We start from the raw sequence: 19,950 nt of genomic DNA on the forward strand, positions 1-19,950 counted from the left end.
CTATTTTTCCTATTTTTTTCTAATTTTCAAGTCGAAATGGTATTAAATCTGGAGTAGGTTCGGTTTCGGGTCAAATTCAGGTCAATAGGATCCAAATCCAGTCAAGTGGTCTAATGAAAATTAAAATAGACTTCACAGGCTTTCTAATGGTATAAATATCACTCAATGGGTAGATAATTTGGTCATTCGATTGAATGCATACATAATTGCTCGGAATCAATAAAAAATTGGATGAGTGACCCAACTTGGTTCACTTAGTAAAGCTATTTAGCCTAAATGCATGTTTGCTTGACCTTTTGCATGTGATTTCTAGATGCATGGCCTAGGCTCGTGATGCATGTGAATTGGTGGGTAGTTTACTGGGGTGATTAGTTTTAATTAGGGATTTATGTAATCGACTCATTGCATTACGAATGCAAGTGGTGAGTAGATTGTTGTTAATATTAATTAAACAATCCCTAGAGGATTAGGTGGTGGCTAGTATGATCGACGTGTATGCTTATTGTCGAAATCAATTCCATCTCAATTGAGCATTGAGTTGACACGGACTTTGCTAATTATTTGTTTTGCTTAAGTACTAAATGATGTGGATGAATGAATTGGTTGCAAATAGATACCCCAATGCAGGTGATCTTATAATGTTCCCAACATAACACTAAATATTTACTTAAAATATTTTTTTGCCACGTTTTTTCCGCTTCTCTTTTGACTTAAACACTCCCTTTCTTAATACTTTGACCATATTATCCTTGTGTGGCCTCCCATTTTCAATAGTCGATGTGACGGCCCTCTCTTTTTGTTTTCTTTCCTTAAGGTCCCACTTTCCTTCATCTTCTTCTCTCTCATGGGTAATTCTCTTCCTTCCACACTTATGTGTCTACCAACAACAATGCTCTTGATGTCCAACTTACTAAATCGAGAATAATTCAAAATCAAGCATAACCTATTCCTCCGGTAAAACTATTGATTGATATTAATGGCTTGTCCTGCAGTAATGAGTGAGCTAAATGATCCATTAACGATAAATGTGAGGCGGCCACAACACAACAAATCAGTAATAGAAGCAAGCCAGCTTTGAATCGCAACATGTGTTGACTTGGCATGCTTATGGCTGGATTGAAACTAACCCAAGAAATTAGAACAGATAAAATGAGAGAGCAAAATTTGAATAGACGAACAACTCAATAAATCAATGGGATTAGAAACGACATGATGGTGACTTTTGTGGATTGAAGATGGTGATTAAAAAAAAAAATCTAGGTGGGTGGTTTTTGGTTTTTGGTCTTGAGTCTCTTGTGTGTGTGCCCAAAATTTCACTTCTGACGATAATCTGTAATCTTAGTGAACTCTTTCCGTCGTCCTCTTTTGTGCATCCCCATTGTCCAATCAATGAGCATATTTTATGTCAAAATGTGTCTCGAGTTTGAGCTCACGAACGAAGGCCGACCCGAGATGAATTTGAATATTTGTTTTGATGATATCCATGTTGGAGATTTCCTATATTGTCCGTCAAGAAAATTAAGAAAATGAGATTAATTCCTGCTTTAAATCGGTCCACAAAAAGCAAAAGGGGAAAGTAAAGAAATTGACTTCCAGTGTAATTCGATCGGAGATTCTTTATTGTACATATGGGTTGTTCGCTTGGTAACGTGAGCTTTCACCGAAGTAGATGTGCATGGATAAAAACTTATTTGTGAGATTTAAGGCGCGCATCAATAGGCTTCGCTAATTGCATCCTAGGAAAAACTGCAATCGCTTTATAGCTAATAGAAAATCTTGCTTTTAAGATTTCTACAATTCTTTCGTGAGATGGAAAATTATTTCGTGAGGAATTGTGGAGCTAAATATTACGTGAATTAATGGGTGCAATTGGGGTTGAGAAGTATTGAGAGTGTTTGAGTCACTCGAGTATGGTTGTAATCTCCATTGTATCACTTGATCTATAGTAGAATTTATTGCTGCTTTCCCATGGATGTAGATTTCTACAACCGAACCACGTAAATATGATGTCCGATTTATTTTCTTATTCTGTTAATTTTATTGTTCGATCGTTTGCTTCCCGCAATATTTTATGGGGCCCTTCCCTTGCTAAAAATACATATGAATAATGGTCTCATGCTGCCCAATAGTAGCCTTGCATTCCTCAATAATAACACCAGAGGCTTCAATAACTTGGTTAACTTCGGTGATGGCGATCGGATACACTCCGTTGGAGCAACACTTAGTGGGGTCCGTGTATCTGCAAATTGCTGAACAAACACCAGCACAAGATCCACTTGATTTTACCATAATGAGAACGTCGCCCATGTCACACTCCCAATTCCCTTTTCGGGTCAAAAGATCAAAACGGGAGTTTCCCTGCATAGTGATTAGGTTCGCCCCCCAAACAATTTCATCCCCCTCTTCTTCCTTAGCATTATGGCCCCACCAAAATGAGAAAAACTTTTGACCAGCCCTTGATTGACAATGCTATACCAAACGGCATTGCTGCATATAGACATCAAAGGTGTCGAAAGAAGAGGGTCGCCCGCAAGAGAGAGCACAGAGAGAAGTGAGTAGAAGAAGGAAAGTGGGACCCACAAAGACAGAAAGAAAGAAAGAAAAAATGCAAAACAAAAAGAGGGGAACCACTTTCTTTTCTTTGTAGAGTTTAATCGTAACATGCTAAATAGTGGGTCATAAAAGAAGTAGGGTTAATAGCATAAAAAATTCAAATTGGTACACTTGCGACAAATTTAGCTCAAATTATTTTTTTACCATAAAAAATCCCAAACCGATACATTTATGACAAATTTACTTCAAACTATTTTTTTGCCACAAAAAATCATAAATTGGTATACCTATGACAAATTTACCCCAAATTAGTACAATTGTGATAAATTTACCATCTGTCAGTTTTCGTTAAATTTTTTCATCAAATTTTTGAGTTAAATGTCACGTGGCGGTTGACGAGTGTGCCCATTTGAGGTTTTTATCCTTTGTTTATCACATGTGTATCAATTTGATATTTTTGGTGGTATTAACTCAATTTAACGGAAACTAACGGATGGTAAATTTGTCATAAATGTACCAATATGGGAAAAATTTATCACTTGTGTCCAGGTTTAGGATTTTTGGTGGTTAAAATAGTTTGAGGTAAATTTATCACATGTGTACCGGTTTGAGGCTTTACATGGTTAAAAAAATAGGTTGGGATAAAGTTTTTGCAAGTGTACCAATTTCGGATTTTTCATGATAAAAAAATAGTTTGAGATAAATTTGTCATAGGTATATTAATTTGAATTTTTTTGTGGTATTAATGCAAAAAAAATAATATAATTAAAACACTTGTGAAGAGTGGGAAAAGAGTGGAAAAGAAAAAAAAAAAACCCTTCCGTTCTAAATATTGGCTATAAACATTCAAAAAAGTAGAGGTGTACACGGGTTCTTAGTCCGGCTCTCTCGGCCTCTCTTATATGTGTAGCCGGCCATTTGTTTGGCCCCTTGCTGTTTCTTTTGCTTTTCTTACTCGAGCTACCCTTGCGCTTTTGCGAAACTTCTGTGGTGTGCGGCGGAGGTTTTGTTTTGTAAACAACGCTCTTTAGTTCAATACACTTCTTACCTTTACAAAAAAAAAAAAAGTACCTTACCAAAAAAAAAACATTCAAAAAAGTACAAAGAGATCGTCCACATAATTAGCAATGCATCAGACAATAAAACTTATAATTCTTTGCTAAACCAAGTACTTGTACAGCGTTTCACTAGAACAACATAAGCTTTTGTGATCGTTTGTTGAGATGATCAAGTACTTATTACTATATACCCGAGTTTCAGCCTCCTCATGACCATGGGCGACGCCGGGAGAAAGTGTAAAGAAGTAGGAGGTAATACAAGTGAGGAATTAAGGAATAGAATACTGGCCACAAATGGGAATCCACCCAAAGGATAAGAGTAGAAACAATAACCCCTTGTTGTTAACAAGCCAAAGGCTCAATTAAATTTATCAATCAACAAGTCTGCCATTCTCATTCATCGAAATGCCCTTATATAGGCGAGCATGGAACAACCCTTCAAGCTTGAGTAAATGAGGCTCTTAGGAAATATCAAAAGACTCTTGGAAAATAGAAAACACAATTAAAGTCTAGGAACTAGAACTCGACTCTTAGGAAAGACGCGATACAACTTAATAAGACTTGGAAATCTAAAGGTTACTCAACTACTCTTGAAAAGATAAAAATTATTAATGCCCTTCGACACCTTCAAGGATTGCTCCGGCATCATACGCTTCTGCTGCGTGAAAACTCGTTCATGAGTTTCCCTCGTTGTCTTCTTCATGGTAAGGAGAAAGATCAGCAACATTGAACGTTGCAGAAACAACATACTCACCAGGGAGTTCGATCTTGTATGCGTTGTCATCGATCCTTTCCAGAACTTTGAAAGGTTCATCGGCTCTAGGCTTTAATTTTCCATGACGACCTCGAGGAAATCGTTCCTTCCGAAGATGAAGCCAAACCAAATCTCCTTCTTTGAAAGCCGTAGACCGTCAATGCTTGTTCGCTCTTTCTCGATACTTGGCATTGTGCTTCATAATTCTTTCTTGAATCCGGGAATGGAGCCTTTTTAAATAATCAGCATGGGCTTCAGCGTCTCCACTAAAATGATGAATGATGGGAAGTGGAGCTAAGTCCAATGGACTAATAGGACTTTTCCCATACACAATTCAAAAGGACTCTTTCCGATTGTTTGGCTTGAAGAACGGTTTTAAGCAAATTCAGCTTGAGCCAAAGTGAGATCCCATTGTCGAAGATTACTTCCAATTAAGCTCCTCAATAAATTTCCCAAACTTCGATTAACAACTTCAGTTTGCCCATCGGTTTGAGGATGATGAGAAGAACTGAATTGAAGAGTTGTGCCGAGCTTTTTCCAAAGTGTACGCCAAAAATGACTGACGAATTTGGAATCCCGATCGGAAGTCATTGTCTTTGGAATGCCATGAAGTTTCACAATCTCTTGGAAATAGAGATTCGCTACATGAGTCGCATCCAATGTCTTGCTGCATGGCACAAAATGCGCCATTTTGGAAAATCGATCAACGACCACCATGATTGAATCTTTACCCCTTTGCGTTCGAGGTAAGCCAACCACAAAATCAAGACTCACATCTTCCCAAGGAGCCATTGGTATCGGTAATGGAGTGGACAAACCGGTGTTTTGCACATGACTTTTGGCAATATGACAAGTTCGACAACGATCCACATGCCCTATGACGTCTTTCTCCATTCGAGGCCAATAAAATTTTTCTTTGACAAGAGGGTACGTCTTGTCTCTTCCGAAATGACCCGCTAAGCCTACTCCATGAGCTTCTTTGATAATGGCTTCTCTCAAAGAACCTCTTGGTATGCATAGACAATTATTCTTGAAAAGAAATCCATCTTGCAAAAAGAATTGCTGAATTGGACCTTTGGAACAATCTTTCCAAATCTTACCGAAATCTGGATCATCTTCATAAAGCTCTTTGATCACGTCGAAGCCTATAACGTTTACTTTCATAGTGGAAAGCAATGAATGTCGACGGCTTAATGCATCCGCAACGCGATTAAGAACTCCAGCTTTATGTTTGATGAGAAAAGTGAAAGCTTGAAGAAACTCAACCCACTTGGCATGTCGAGTGTTGAGTTTATGTTGAGTATTTACATACCTCAAAGCTTCATGGTCCGAATAAAGAACAAACTCTTTGAACAACAGATAATGTTGCCAATAATCCAAAGCCCAAACAATAGCATAAAACTCCTTATCGTAAGTAGAGTAATTCTTACGGGAATTATTCTGCTTTTCACTAAAGAATGCAAGTGGTTTTCCTTCTTGGCTAAGAACCGCACCAATTCCGACATTAGAGGCATCACAGTCAACTTCAAAGACTTTATTAAAATCTGGAAGTGCAAGAATAGGAGCCTCGGTTACCTTCCTTTTAAGGAGTTCGAAGCTATGCTATGCCTCTTCCTCGAGCAATGATGGTGCTGAAATGCTTGATGAATCGACGGTAAAAAGAAGCCAAACCATGGAAACTCCCGACATCATGAATCGATGATGGCACCGGCCAACTCAAGATCGCCTCCACCTTGCTGGGATCCATCTTGATGCCTTCTTCAGAAACGACATAACCCAAGAAGATAAGGCTATCGGTAAAGAAATGACACTTCTTCAAGTTCGCATACAATTTTTGCTCCCGCATGTTGACACTCGATTTTTAATCAATCTTTTTTCGATTTATCTTTGAAAATTCATAAAAAAATTCACAAAAAATTAGAAAATTGAAAAATCAACTTTGGTAGCCTTGGCCAAGCTCGAGGAACCATTTTTGATCAAAAAATAATTTTTCATATTTTTCGCATTTTTTGATATTTTCAGAAAATAGGAAAATTCCCAAAAAAAAATCAAGAAAAAATATCAGTCGAGGTCACAAAAATACAGAAAAATAGTCAATATTTTTATTTTAATTTTCTTTTCACTTTGACCTCTTAAAATTTGAAAATCTCAATCCGGATTTGTATGTTCCTTCACAAATGCACCCCACAAATTAGACATAAAAATACCATTTGGGGTCATTTTATTTTTCTTTCTTCACTATTGAGGGTTGTGACATGATTCTTTGGCATTCCACTTCACATTCTGATCCAATTGCACGTTAATTTGTTCAATTTCGGCATTAGGGACTTGATTGCACATAAAATTCTTTCATTTTAGTCCCTAGAAGGCCAAATTCAAAATTAAATTTTATTGAGAGACACCCATGGAACCTCAAGATCCCTATCCTATAGTTTTTGACCTTCTGAATCTAATGGTAGGCTCAATTGACAATAATTCTTTCATTAAGGACTCCAATTTGATAAAAATCAATTTCGGATCCTACTCAATATTTGGGGTTTTCACTCAATTTCAAAGAAATTTTTCACACAAATCACATTTTCAAAGGGAATCCAGGTTGGGAAAATGATTTTTGGCATCAATTTCATAAAAAATGTGTTTTGCTACCTCAATTTGGCTTTCCTTTGCAAGAACCGGGTCTGCCGGGTCCGACCCGGCGACTCGGCAATGTTCATCGTCTCTCCCAAAGTGTCACGGGCGCAAGATAGAGGGAAGGAGGCCGTTCCTTGAGTCTGTTATTCCGCGAAGAAGCTTCAAGAAGCTTCTGGAACAGCCGACGGTTAGGAGGAAGTTAACAAAACAAAAAAAGTGCTCACAAACGGAGAGAAAGGGAGGAGGGCAGAAAAAACGAACAAAAGAAAGGAGAGAGAGAGCTGGAGGATCAAGAAAGGAGAATAGAGAGGAGAAGCGAGAGAAAAAAGGAGCGAAAGATTAATCGGAGCTCGTTGTCGTCGCGTCTCGGAGGGGAGCTCGTTGCCGTCGCGCCTCGGATCAACTCCAACGTAAAAGGTGAGCTCGGACTTCTCTGTTAGTTTTCCGGCGAACATTGCGAGTTTGCGATCCGAGTTGATTCTATCCATACCGAACTGAATCGATGAATTGTTTTGAATGATTTAAGTTAGTCGAGTACGGACGTAGACTCGGTTTTGCATAATCTAGTATATGATCAGATTGTATTCACCCCATAGCATTAGCGTGATACCTGTTCGATGAAATGCCCGTATGGATCAAGGAATGCCGATCCAAACTACATGTCTGCGATTTTGTCTATTCACTTTTCTTACACTTTCGCTCGCGTCTAAAACGTTTACTGAACCTTGCTTCCCCTTTTTATGCATTGATGTGGTCAAAAAACCGTACATCCAAACCTGCGTATATACCTCGCCGGAGCCTCGCTCCGGAAGTTGTTAACGGTTGATTCCGAACTCGTAAGGATGATCGGGTGAGTTTCCCGAACCATTATTGATGTGGATTATATGCTTAAGTCTCGGTTTGAATGATCGGTAGTCGATGTATATTCGCTCGCCGGAAGTTGCGGGTTCGGCCGGACATTGGAGGCCGGTTTAGGTTAGTTCGGCTTAGTCATTCGCGTTAAACTTGAAATATGTTGACATAGGTTAGCCTCGGAATCAATTGGAAAGAAAACCGTGACATTTTAGGTTGATTTGGGCGTCGGGATCGGGTTCCGGCGAGGCGCCGGCGAGGTTTGCCGGCCCCGATCATCTTCTCGGGCGAGCTCTTTGACCGGTCAACTAAAGTTGACCGGGTCAACGGCCAGCTGTCGCCGACGTGGCGGCCACGTCGGCATTTTTGTTACAACAAAAAAAATGATTCGACGGCCTAAAATAGGCCACGTGTCGAGATCTCGAATTTTCGAAAAATAAAAATCACTTTTTCAAAATATATTCCATTTTTCGAAAAATAAAAAATATTTTGTGATCGCGTGGCCCAGGTTTGGCTACGCATCACCATCCCGATCGTTGGATCAAATTTTCGAATTTTCGAATTATAAATAAAATCATTTTCAGAAAAATAAAAAAAGTGATTAGATCGAACGATTGAGATTTAATCTCACCATTTGATCTGAACCGTTGATCTCGGTATGTAGATCGTGCGGTGGAGATTAAGCCTCCATTCAATCTGAGCCGTCGATTCCAGTCAATGAATCCGACTGATGTCCTCGCGCCACGTGGCGAAATCTCGAGCGTTGAAATTTTTGAGCGGGAATCTTTAAATTTTTTAGCGCGCTTGGTATGGAACGGCGCCGTTTCGGGGAGCGCTGGTTCGGGCGCGGGTCCGGACCGGGCGGACTGGTTCGTGGACCGGGTTGACCGGTCCGTTGACCGGGTTGACCCGGTCCGTTTTATAAAAATAAAAAAATCGAGAAAATCATTAAAAAATAAAAAAAATTAGGAAAAATTGTAGAAAATTCCCAAAAATTCCAAAAATTCCCAAAAATTGAGGAATGGCCACAATCAACTGGCCAATCCTATTTTTGAGATTTCTTTTCCCTATCTTTCCAAAAATGACATTTTTACCCCTTAGGGGTAATTTGTCTTTAGAAATTCCTGTAAGCCTCTAAAAAATACCGAAAATTAGGAAATGGGTCAATTTAAATGGCCAATCCTATTTTCAACTTTCCTCACTCCAAATTTTTTCTGAAATGATGATTTTTCCCTTTTTGGCAAATCGTCCCCATATTTTCTCAAAATTACGATTTTGCCCCTCATGGGCGGATGACTTCCAAATCATTCCCGATCTTCTCCTATGCTTTGAATACCTTTTCTCCGAGCCAATAGGGCTATATTAGGAATTCTATGCCGATTTGATGTGCTTTATCAGCATGTTATGGATTCTTTGATTTGCGCATTTACTTTAATTGATTGTGATTTGCTAGGGTAGTCACTCCCATCCGTATGAACTCCTAGATTAGGATCCGTACCCCATTCGTCTGCATGAAATCTAAGGTTAGAAAATTCAGTCAACTTAGGTACCGAAAGGGCGTCAATTAGGATAATTGACGTAACTAAGTCCTCGAACCCACTTCTCTGGTTCTTGCGGAATCGAATAGAAACTCCCGACTATTCAATAGGGTTTCCAATTGTACCTTCCATGAAACGATTGGTGGCGACTCCAAGGCATGCACACGTAGCACATGTCACTAGACCACACCGAAAGGTCGATCCGATTTTTATCTTCCGTCGCGATTTGGGTAATAGGCCTTGGGAGAGGTCCGCATTTGAAGGTCCACATACAACTGGGCCCGAAGGGCGACCCATTAGCCCACGATCTCCCGCCGACGAGATCGAGGGTCGCGACACCGCAGAACTTGAAAAACTTGTCGAAGATGCTCCAAGTGTTGTTGTTGTGTCGAACTATAGACAAGAATGTCATCAAAGTAAACAACAACAAAGCTGCCAATAAATGATTTGAAAATATGATTCATGAAGCGCATAAAAGTTCTTGGAGCATTAGAGAGGCCAAAAGGCATAACCATCCATTCATGGAGGCCATATCTGGTTTTGAAAGCGGTTTTCCATTCATCTCCAGCCTTCATCCCGATTTGATGATATCCACTCCGAAGATCAATTTTGGAGAAAATAGTAGCACCATAGAGTTGATTGAGAAGATCATCGAGCCGAGGAATAGGAAAGCGGTACTTGATAGTAATTTTGTTTACCGCTCTACTATCAATACACATACGCCAGGAACCATCCTTCTTCAGTACAAGAAAGGCAAGGACAGCACGGGGACTCATATTTTCCCTCACCATACCTTTAGCCATAAGCTCATCGACTTGTCGTTGTAGCTCTTCATGCTCCTTTGGACTCATTCGATAAGCTTCTTCGTTAGGAATAACAGCTCCCAAAACGAAATCAATACAATGTTGGATATCTCTAATGGGTGGAAGACCAAGTGGAATTTCTTTCGGAACAACATCCGAAAATTCACGGAGTACAGGTGTTACCCGAGCAGGAACATCGTAACGTTCTTCATTCTCCTCTAACACCACAAGAGCATATGCCTCCATCGAATCCTCCAAAGCTTTATCGACTTCGGATTTAGAGAGCAAGTTATTTCCTTCCCCAATAGATGGTTTAGGAATACTCTCCATTTTGGAAGGACCCAAGATGATCTTGACTCCATCTTTCTCGAAAGCATAAGTATTTTTGTACCCATCATGCCTTGTTTTTCTATCGAATTGCCAAGGCCTCCCGAGAAGCAATGGCAAGCATCCATGGGGACAACGTCACACCATACTTCATCGATATATTTCTTTCCAATGGAGAAATCAATGAGACATCGTTTATCGACTCGTACCTCGTTTCCCTTGCGAAGCCAAGAAAGCTTGTATGGTTGTGGGTGCTTCTCCGTTTTAAGGCGCAATTTGTCCACCATCGTTGTTGCTACAACATTTTCACAGCTTCCTCCATCGATGATAACATCGCACACCTTTCCATGAGAGGTACATCGAGTGTGAAAAATATTGTTCCGAAGCCACGTACCGTCTCCGTCGGGAATAGCATTCAAGATTCGACGAAGGATTAGAGACTCTCCTTGGTCGCCGTAGATGACCCCATCTCCCTCCTCTGGTTCTTCGTCAAAACTAGGGGAGTCTTCATGATTGCCTTCTTCAAGCTCTTCCTCCACCGGAGAGACAATCTTACGATTTGGACAATCAAAAGCAATATGTTCAAACCCTTGGCATTTGAAGCATTTGATAGAATTAGAGCGATTGGAACTCGATGCTCCACTATTCTTCGACACGGGTTTCGCGGTGATAACTTTTGATTTAGGAAGAGAAGAACTCTCCCCTTTGGAATAGTTTTCTTTGTTCCGATATCGCGAACTCACACGAGCCTCTTTAAGCTGCTGTTCAACCTTAAGAGCAAGTTGACAAACATCATTATAAGTCCAATAAGGCTGAAGTTGGACAACAATACCGATTTCATATCGAAGTCCGCCAAGGTACCGAGCAGCAGTTTGCTCCTCCGCCTCAGAAACATCACAGAGCATCATAAGACGATCGAATTCCGCAGTATATTCCTCCACGGACAGCTCCTTTTGCTTCAAATTGTGGAATTGGAGGAAAGTATTCCGGCGATAGTTCATCGGTAGGAACTTCTTCTTCAATTCTTTTCGCATCTTCTCCCATGAGATGATATGACTTTTTCCATCACGAGATCTTTGCTTCTTCAAATGCTCCCACCAAATAGACGCGTGCTTTTTAAGCTTAATGGAGACGAGCTTTACCTTTCGATCATTCGGTGTGTCTTGATAGTCGAAAATCCTATTCGATTGTGTGTAGCCAATCTATGAATTCTTCCGGTTGAAGCTTCCCTTCGAATTAATATCAATCTTCACATATGAATCTCGATGAAATCCATGAGGATTTTGATGCTGACGTCGAGGAAGCCTCTCCGCACTAGAAGCATCACTACTAGCAAAGGGATAGACATCTTCTTCGTCGGAGGGAATACCATCTGAATCGTGACGCAGATCATCACGTCCCGGATGTTCGAAGCGTTGCAAACGCTCTTGCAATTGCTGCACTTGTTTCCTTAAATCATCCACCTCCACGTCTCATAGGTCTCTTTGTCGAGCCGTCGGGGAATCAACGTTTGGTCCACGTCGAAGACGACCAGCCATTGAACCAAAGCTCCGATACCAACTTGACGCCGGGAGAAAGTGTAGAGAAGTAGGAGGTAATACAAGTGAGGAATTAAGGCATAGAATTCTCGCCACCAATGGGAATCCACCCAAAGGATAAGAGTAGAAACAAGAACTCCTTCTTGTTAGCAAGCCAAAGGCTCAATTAAATTTATCAATCAAGTCTGCCGTTCTCATTCATCGAAATGCCCTTATATAGGTGAGCATGGAACAACCCTCCAAGCTTGAGTTAATGAGGCTCTTAGGAAATATCGAAAGACTCTTGGAAAATAGAAAACACAATTAAAGTCTAGGAACTAGAACTCGACTCTTAGGAAAGACGCGATACAACTTAATAAGACTTGGAAATCTAAAGGTTACTCAACTACTCTTGAAAAGATAAAAATTATTAATGCCCTTCGACACCTTCAAGGATTGCTCCGGCATCAATGGCTGACTCATTCTGTAAAGTAATAGTCCTCGTATCTAGTCCTACAATCCTCAAGTCCATTTGCTGGTCGCCCGCCGAAGACAAGCACGCCTGGTAGTCGGATTCAAACAGTGTGTAGTCGCAGACCCTGTGGCCATGGCAATCATGGGGTCGATAGGGTTTAAACCCACGTAGCCTCTCTGCGCTACCCATCCAAATCTTGATCAAAAGGTCCATACCACTGTACGATTGAAGAACGCCCCGGAAGGTCCATCTTTCGGCATTAGAGCCACCATAACAGGACCTCTCGCACCTTCCTCGACCGGCAACCCAATGTTGTGGCTTAGGTCGGTCTTGATGTAACCCGGGTGCACAGCATTGATGGCTATTTCAGGGTATTTCTTCGCCAAAACTCTTGTGTAAGCATTGAGAGTTGCCTTTGAGACGATGTAAGCAGATAAAAGGATCGGCCAGCCTCCGGTTTCCACCGCATCCTCCTTCATATCCTTCAGAAATCGCGCGACCAGACCATCCACTTTCTCTTCCGTGAGGGTATCGATCTCCTGGAGCTCCTTTTTTATATTCTCGCCGGGAATGTACTGATTTCAAGAAGGATAAGATGAATGAATCTTGTCATGACAGAATACGCAAGTAACTAGTAATTTTAGAGGAATTAATGAGCATGCGTGGATTATTTACTTATCCAATTTTATTTCTCTCACGTCATGAGCTTCAATCAATCTCCTTATGTTCAGGCTTGTCATTGCGTTAAACGACAATATGAGACAATCAAGTGCATACCTTAAGCTGGCCAACGGAAGAGGAGACATTGACTACTTTTGGCATACTTGATTGTTGAAGAAGAGGTAGAAGAGCAGCAGTTACTTGTTTGATTCCATAATAGTTAGTCCTCAGACATTTTTCTGCTGATTCATACGTCTCCTTGAAGTACTCCTTCATGGACTTGGCCTTCGGACCTCTAATCTGCAACAAGGTTACATGAAAAAGACGACAGTGTTAGCCAATTTAAGCTTCTTGATTTCGATAAATAAAAGGGAAGAAAGGAAGAACAATGGATGCCCCCAAACATTATGCTAGAAGGAATATTCTCATGTCAAGAAGAGAACAGGATAACGTTCAAACTAACAGCTTCGAATTAGCATGTCAGATATCTAATCAAAAGCAGTGTGATTTACGCCTCGATGTTGTATATGTTCTATGAATCAGATGATAAAAATTATATAAAGAACGCATTTCGCAGTAGTAGTTTGAGACAACTCACTATATCTTCTGTCAAAACCAAAGTCCTCTTTCATGAATGTAGCTCCGGTTATGCCTGCATTATTCACCTGCAAGGCAAATTGTTCTTGTATGGCTCTTTTTCTCAATCTAGTTGAAACGTAATATAACGAGTGACCTATCCATAGATTTTACCAGAATATCGAGTTTTCCAAACCGAGCCCTGACGAAATCCGCCAGCGAGCTGACGCTGGTCCTATCCACCACGTCGAGCGGATGGAAGACCACATTGGAGATCCCAATACTCACAAGCGTCTCGATAGCCTCATTCCCTCTAGTAACATCTCTCGCGGTCAATACAACAAACACTCCATTTGAAGCTAGCTGCTTGCATATCTCTAATCCAATCCCTTTATTGGCACCCGTTACAACTGCAACCCTACGAACATTAACAGAAGAACGAGGACAGAATCAAAAGGGTTAGCATTTGTTCTGAGATACATCATATCCAACCGGTTTCGACGATTCATCAAGAGTGGTGGAAGCGAGCAGTACCTGTCCATTTGATGAAGAGCTTGAAATGTTAAAATCTGCCTTAACTTTTCCTTTTCCGGAGGGTTTTGGTGGGTCTTGGCTCTTCAGCTGTGGCTTGTCGAGTGAGTATTTACAGGGAAAGGATAAAAAGAAAAGTCATGTTTTTTCGGCTGTCTAGCCAAATAAAGAAGCAGAGAAAACATCAGCCAGTGCGTCATAGGTTTATACTTGGTCGTGGGTTATTGAATATTTTAGCGTATGCCGTGACGTCTCCTCGTCATTCTTATCTAAGTTGTGATGTCTTTCTTTGAAGGGCTCGGTTTTCTACTTCCCTTGCTCCAATTAAAGTACGAATATATGTTAAGATCTTTGTGATCCAACAATTAGTCAGATGGTACATTGAAAATTGAAATGGACACGAATGACGAATTTCACCGCACCACTAATAGAACAAACTATCTAATTGACATAGAAAGGGGAAAGATAAAAGATCTTCATGTGATCATTTACGTCTCAAGATCCGCTAGATCAGTTGTATTGAAGTATTATCCCATGTTGTTTGACAATGGATTCTAAACGCTCTTTATATTTATGTGGTCTCTTTTTCACTTATTAGTTTAAGTTTTTGGATTGAATTTTTTACATTGTATCAAAGCCAGTTCTATTCATTTCGCGAATGTACATGGCCAAAATTTCACACGAACATGCGTGGTCAAAACTTAATACTTTATCAGTATAGCTCGTATGCTCCCCTCTCCTCCCCATCTCTACATCTATGCATCTCAACTCTCATCATCTCGGGAAAAGTACACTAGAAGTGCCATAACTTTTGTACGGCGTTCACTTGAGTGCCATAACTTTCAAAACGTTCACTTAAGTGCCATAACTTTTAAAAATCGTTCACTTGAGTGCCATGTTGACGTGGCAGCCGGGAAAGTTACTGCGGACACTGGAAAAGTTACTGTAGCACGCCGGAAAGTTACTGTAGACGCCGGAAAGATGACGTGGCACGCGCGGAAAAGTTCTTGTAGCACTCAAGTGAACGATTTTGCTTCGACGTAGCACTCAAGTGAACGATTTTTGAAAATTATGGCACTTAAATGAATGTTTTGAAAGTTATGACACTTAAGTGAACGCCGTACACAAGTTATGGCACTTCTAGTGTACTTTTCCCCATCATCTCAGTGCAGAAACCAAAAAAAAAAAAAAGTGGCTCCCTCCTTAATCAAAACGTCATTATCGCAGGACCATTAAAGAACATGTTGGACGTACGGTCTTTCGACAGTTTTTTAAGCCGTGACTCTAGTAGAAGCATTGAGACTTGACATTGAGAGACGACGTAAGCTGATAAAACCATTGGCCGGCCTCTGGTTTCCACCACAACCTCCTTCACATTCTTTACAAATTCCTACCAAATTTTCCATTTTCTCTTCCATTTAGTCATTGATGTCACTGAGATCCTTCTTAATGCTCTCGCTGGGAATTTACGGATAATTGGGAAAATAGAAAAAGAAGCACTGAATAACATTTGTCATAGGCTAAGTAGCATCGACACCGACACCGATATGCGACACGACACGCCAACATGCCATTTCTTAAAAAATAGAGAATTCCGACATGTTGGGACACGTTGTATATTAAATATATATTTTTATATATTCATGATAAATTATCATGTATATATTAAAGTATGAGCCGTTAGTTTCTTTTTCTTCTATTAGGGATTTACAGTTAGGTTTTTCTTTGGCTAGCTGGGTATATTGATTTGAGGGTGGTTGGGTATATGACTTAAGTATATATATTTTTGATAAATTAACATTTTGACCCATAATTTATTGAAAATTCTTAAAATTGATCTCGCGCGTGTCGAAATGGATTATCGGGATGCTAGACTCGCACATCGCATGTTTGGAGCGCTGACTATATGTCGGTTGCATGTCGGAGAGTATCGAATACGACACGACACGAAAGCCTCCGGAGAGTGTTGGTGCTTTTAGGTCATAGGACGAAGGCGGTAGCATATTACCGTTATCTCTTTTAGTTATTAAATTGTTTCAGCATAGAAAATATTAAACTATAATATTACCGGTATCTCTTTTAGTTGTTAAATTGTTTCATCATAGAAAATATTAAACTATTTTACTTACACATATATTTAATCAATTCTATGTGTCAAATCCTGAACATGTGTTTAACACGTTTTAGGTTAAAGAAGAACTTTTGAGGAGCAATCTATTCACATCGTTCATAGAAAAAATCAAGTGCTACGACACTGAATTATTCCTTACGTGAAGATACAATAGCAAAATCACATTGAGAGAGGTCAATTAAGAGCTCGAAGAGGAAAAAATTGAGGTAAGTTGAATTTCGATGACAAAATCTATTTTTAAGAGGAGTACACCGTAACAAATGGGTCCACAAAGAAAAAACGTAAGCTTTTGTCAAATTCTCCAAACCGTATTACAAGCCCATGAAGCTTACTCTCACCGCACTTTCATCAGCCCATTTTCTTATTTCCTTCTGCAAAATGGTTCAAAGGAAAAATAGAGAGACAGAAGGAGAAGAAGAAGAAGAAGAAAAGTAGGCAACCAACGAGGAGAAGAAGAGAAAAGAGTGGAAATCGAGAGAGAGAGAGACGAAAGGGGTTTCGACTCATGCACGATTCCGAAATCTCGACAGGCTAGATTACTTACGTTTCAAAGCGTTCGGTAAGAATGGGAAGCGTTAATTCGTCCAATTAAATAAATTTTCTTGGTTAAGCTATAGTTTCGAATCAGTATGGAGTTTCGGTTGCTCGGCCAATTCTAGAGGTTATCGAACTGTGAAATCATAAAGTAAACAAACTTTAGGGCGGCGCGAAACAGTAGAATTTTACGGATAACGCTTTGGACTTCCCATTCGAGCGATATTAATTTTTCGAAGTACTCAAGAATCGTTGCAACGTAAGTGCGACCAGTAGCATTCCGTCATAGGAGAATCTGGTCTTCTAGTACCGGGAAAGAGCTTTTATTTGACTGTAAACTCACTGGAAAGAGAGCACTTCAGGTCAAAATCCACCGAGGATTGAAATCAATTGAAGCACTTTAGAATTGCCAACACAAAATTTCGTTGTTCTAAAATAAGCCCAAATGATGGCGAAGCAGGCTAATGAAGTTGGGCTATGTATGACCAAACAAAATAAAAAAAATAAAAGTTGGGCCATGTTGTTGTGTGGCAATGTTGTGGGCAGTGACCATGATTTCACACTATTTAAAATCAAGTCCCTCAAGTTTACGGTAAATTAAAATCTCAAGCAGTCTTTTCACCAAAATTGCGCTGAACTTTTCCACCCTTTTTAACCCTAATGATATGCATGCTATGGTAAGCACTCAATCCAAACTAGACATTCATTCATCATGAAGTTCCTCCATTACTCACTTTGTTAGCTAATTAAAAGTGTGCACTCACGCAAAAAAGCACTTGCATTTCTCTTGGTGATTTCGAATGTACTCCATCTACAAGACTAGTGCAGTTTGTTTTGGCTTTGGGAAAATATTTTTGGAAAAATGTAAAAGTCTTTGGGCTAAAGTAGTTCTTTGAAATGCAAATAGCGTTTGGTAAATTTTAATTTTAAGGTATGTTGGGAAACAACTTTGGCTAGATGGTGTTTAGCGAAATCACACTTTGAAAAGAATTTTTGGTTTTTTTTTTTTTAAAGCTCAAAACCGGCAATGACTCGGTGATTCGCTGGGAGGCCGGCGAGGCTTCTAGCTACCAACAAGCCAGATCTAATGTTGGAAGCCTCGGCCAAGGTCATCAAACCGAACCTCGGGTAACCGTAGCCTAGGATCATGCAAACCCAAGCGATGGTCGATGGACCTCTAGCATGTCGGCTAGCCACATACATCCCGATCTCACCGGAGTCTCACTAGATGCCTATCGGCCGTCCACCGGTGATGTTGCGTTAGGTATGGATATTTTCAGAATTATAAAAGTTTTTTTAGGCTGAAGATTATAAAAGTTAGGTAAGGGCAAAGTTGGAAGAAAAAAATTGTACTTGCATTCCGAAAAGACAACATTCCAAAGCATCCTGGGACCTCCCTTGAGCTAAAGGCTTTTAAAGAGCTTCAGAGATGCAATTGCATCACCCCAAAGCTTCTTTGAAAATTTGTCAAATGCCATTTGCATTTGCCCAAGGGGCTTTGGCAATGCTAAACCAAACACACCCATAAGTGGCTTAACAATCACGGTACACATAATCTTCGTACCTAATTTGACAACCCTTAAGTTGGACTTGAGCCGCAACGCCCGTAGAACATCAATGAAGTATTCGCGGTGGAGTCAGATTGCGAAAGCTCCCCGTAACAAGCTCCGGGTCCATAAATAGCGACTTCGTTTGAGACTTGATCCGGCTTATCATTCCTCCACGAGAATTAAGACAAATTGTGCAATTTATGACATTGTATCGATGAAGTGTGATTTGATGAAGCACCAGTAAAGACAGTGCGGGTTAGGACATCATAGTCCCGAAATTTGATAGTTCAACCTTCCTCGGTATCAATTTATGGGTCCATATTTTTCACTTTGGTGGCCTTCAACAATTCTTTCTTCAGCATGTAATGAAGGAGCACCCTTAAAGTTTTCAGCTTTGATGTGGCGGGCATCCTTGAAATATAAAGTGCAAGCCAAACAAAACTTAAAACTTTAAGCACCGCTACAATTCCCAAAATTGTTAAAGTTCTACTTTTGTTTTTTAAATTAATTTTTTTGATGGGGATCCTTGAAATATAAAGTGCAAGCCAAACAAAACTTAAAACTTTTAGAACGACAAGAGCAACCGTACTAACGAAATTCCATGAAAAATTATCCAAAAAGTTCTAAACTTATTGTGTTTTTACAAATTCAATCATAAATCTTTTAATTTGGTCGTTTAAGTCCTCAACATTTTCACGTTTTACCAATTAAGTATATCCGCCCGACTTTGGCCGGAAGTTGTTGACGTGAACATCGGCCATCCCACGTGGCATGGCCAAGATGGACCAACTTTTTTTATTAGTTTTTCCAAAAAAAAAATTCTTTTCTTTTCTTTTTTCCTCTTTTCCTTTTCTTTTATTTTCTTTGTTATTTTTTCCTAATGTGGCTGGACCCAATAAGCCAAAAAAATTGAAAAATAAAAGGAAAAAAAAAATTAATGATAAAAATTGAAAAAAAATATTAAAATATTTATTAAAATTGTACATGTCAGCATCGGCATGCCATGTGAGACCGGTTACGTCCACATTAGCGATTTCCAGCCAAAATTGCCTAAATTGAACTCAATTAGCAAAATGTGAAAATGTTTATGACTCAATTAACACTATTAAGATATTCGGGATTGAATTGTTAAAAGTGTGCGACAGGTTTAGGACTTTTTAGATAATTTTCTGTGAAATCCTTATACTAAGCATTCCAATCAAGTGATATCTCTGACCTCTTTTCATTTATCGGACGACCAACTTGTCCTCATGGCCCAATTAAAACGCCAACCTTCCGATGGCTTAATGTCGACACGAACCATCGGTGAACAAGCATATCTTTTATTAGTAGCGCATTCCAGCGATACCATCGATCGACTTTCACGCACCCTGCTAATTCAAACTTCTTTGGTCCGGTTAGTGAAATGAAATGAAAGACTTTGAAGCAACTGGCCTCTCCAATAATGTCACAAAACCAGA

At 39.9% G+C, this 19,950-nt stretch overlaps 2 protein-coding genes across 2 annotated transcripts in view; both read right to left on the reverse strand.

Moving 5' to 3' along the window:
- The window catches only part of LOC115756127 (salutaridine reductase-like), a 39,991-nt gene extending 25,658 nt beyond the window's left edge, over positions 1-14,333 (reverse strand). Inside the window, exon 1 of the mRNA XM_030695813.2 lies at positions 14,279-14,333. Within this exon, the coding sequence (XP_030551673.2) occupies positions 14,279-14,286 (8 nt within the window). The 5' untranslated portion in view covers positions 14,287-14,333. The remainder of the gene's footprint in view (positions 1-14,278) is intronic.
- LOC115756128 (salutaridine reductase-like) lies at positions 579-13,994 on the reverse strand. The gene is made up of 5 exons (XM_030695816.2): positions 13,919-13,994; positions 13,767-13,833; positions 13,286-13,468; positions 12,670-13,083; positions 579-659 (listed from the first exon to the last, which is right to left on the reverse strand). The coding sequence occupies exons 3-4, from the start codon at positions 13,442-13,444 to the stop codon at positions 12,709-12,711; spliced, it is 534 nt and encodes a 177-aa protein (XP_030551676.1). The 5' UTR covers positions 13,445-13,468; positions 13,767-13,833; positions 13,919-13,994; the 3' UTR covers positions 579-659; positions 12,670-12,708.
- Positions 14,334-19,950: the final 5,617 nt, after the last annotated feature.

Source organism: Rhodamnia argentea, chromosome 9 (genome assembly GCF_020921035.1).
Source record: "Rhodamnia argentea isolate NSW1041297 chromosome 9, ASM2092103v1, whole genome shotgun sequence".
In the NCBI taxonomy this organism is placed as follows: Eukaryota; Viridiplantae; Streptophyta; class Magnoliopsida; order Myrtales; family Myrtaceae; genus Rhodamnia; species Rhodamnia argentea.

Coding starts and splice junctions, on each gene's coding strand:
- LOC115756128 (XM_030695816.2), bottom strand. CDS start 13,444: ATGAAGGAGTACTTCAAGGAGACGTATGAATCAGCAGAAAAATGTCTG. Junction 13,084..13,285: donor CTTCCGTTGGCCAGCTTAAG/GTATGCACTTGA, acceptor TCTTGAAATCAG/TACATTCCCGGCGAGAATAT.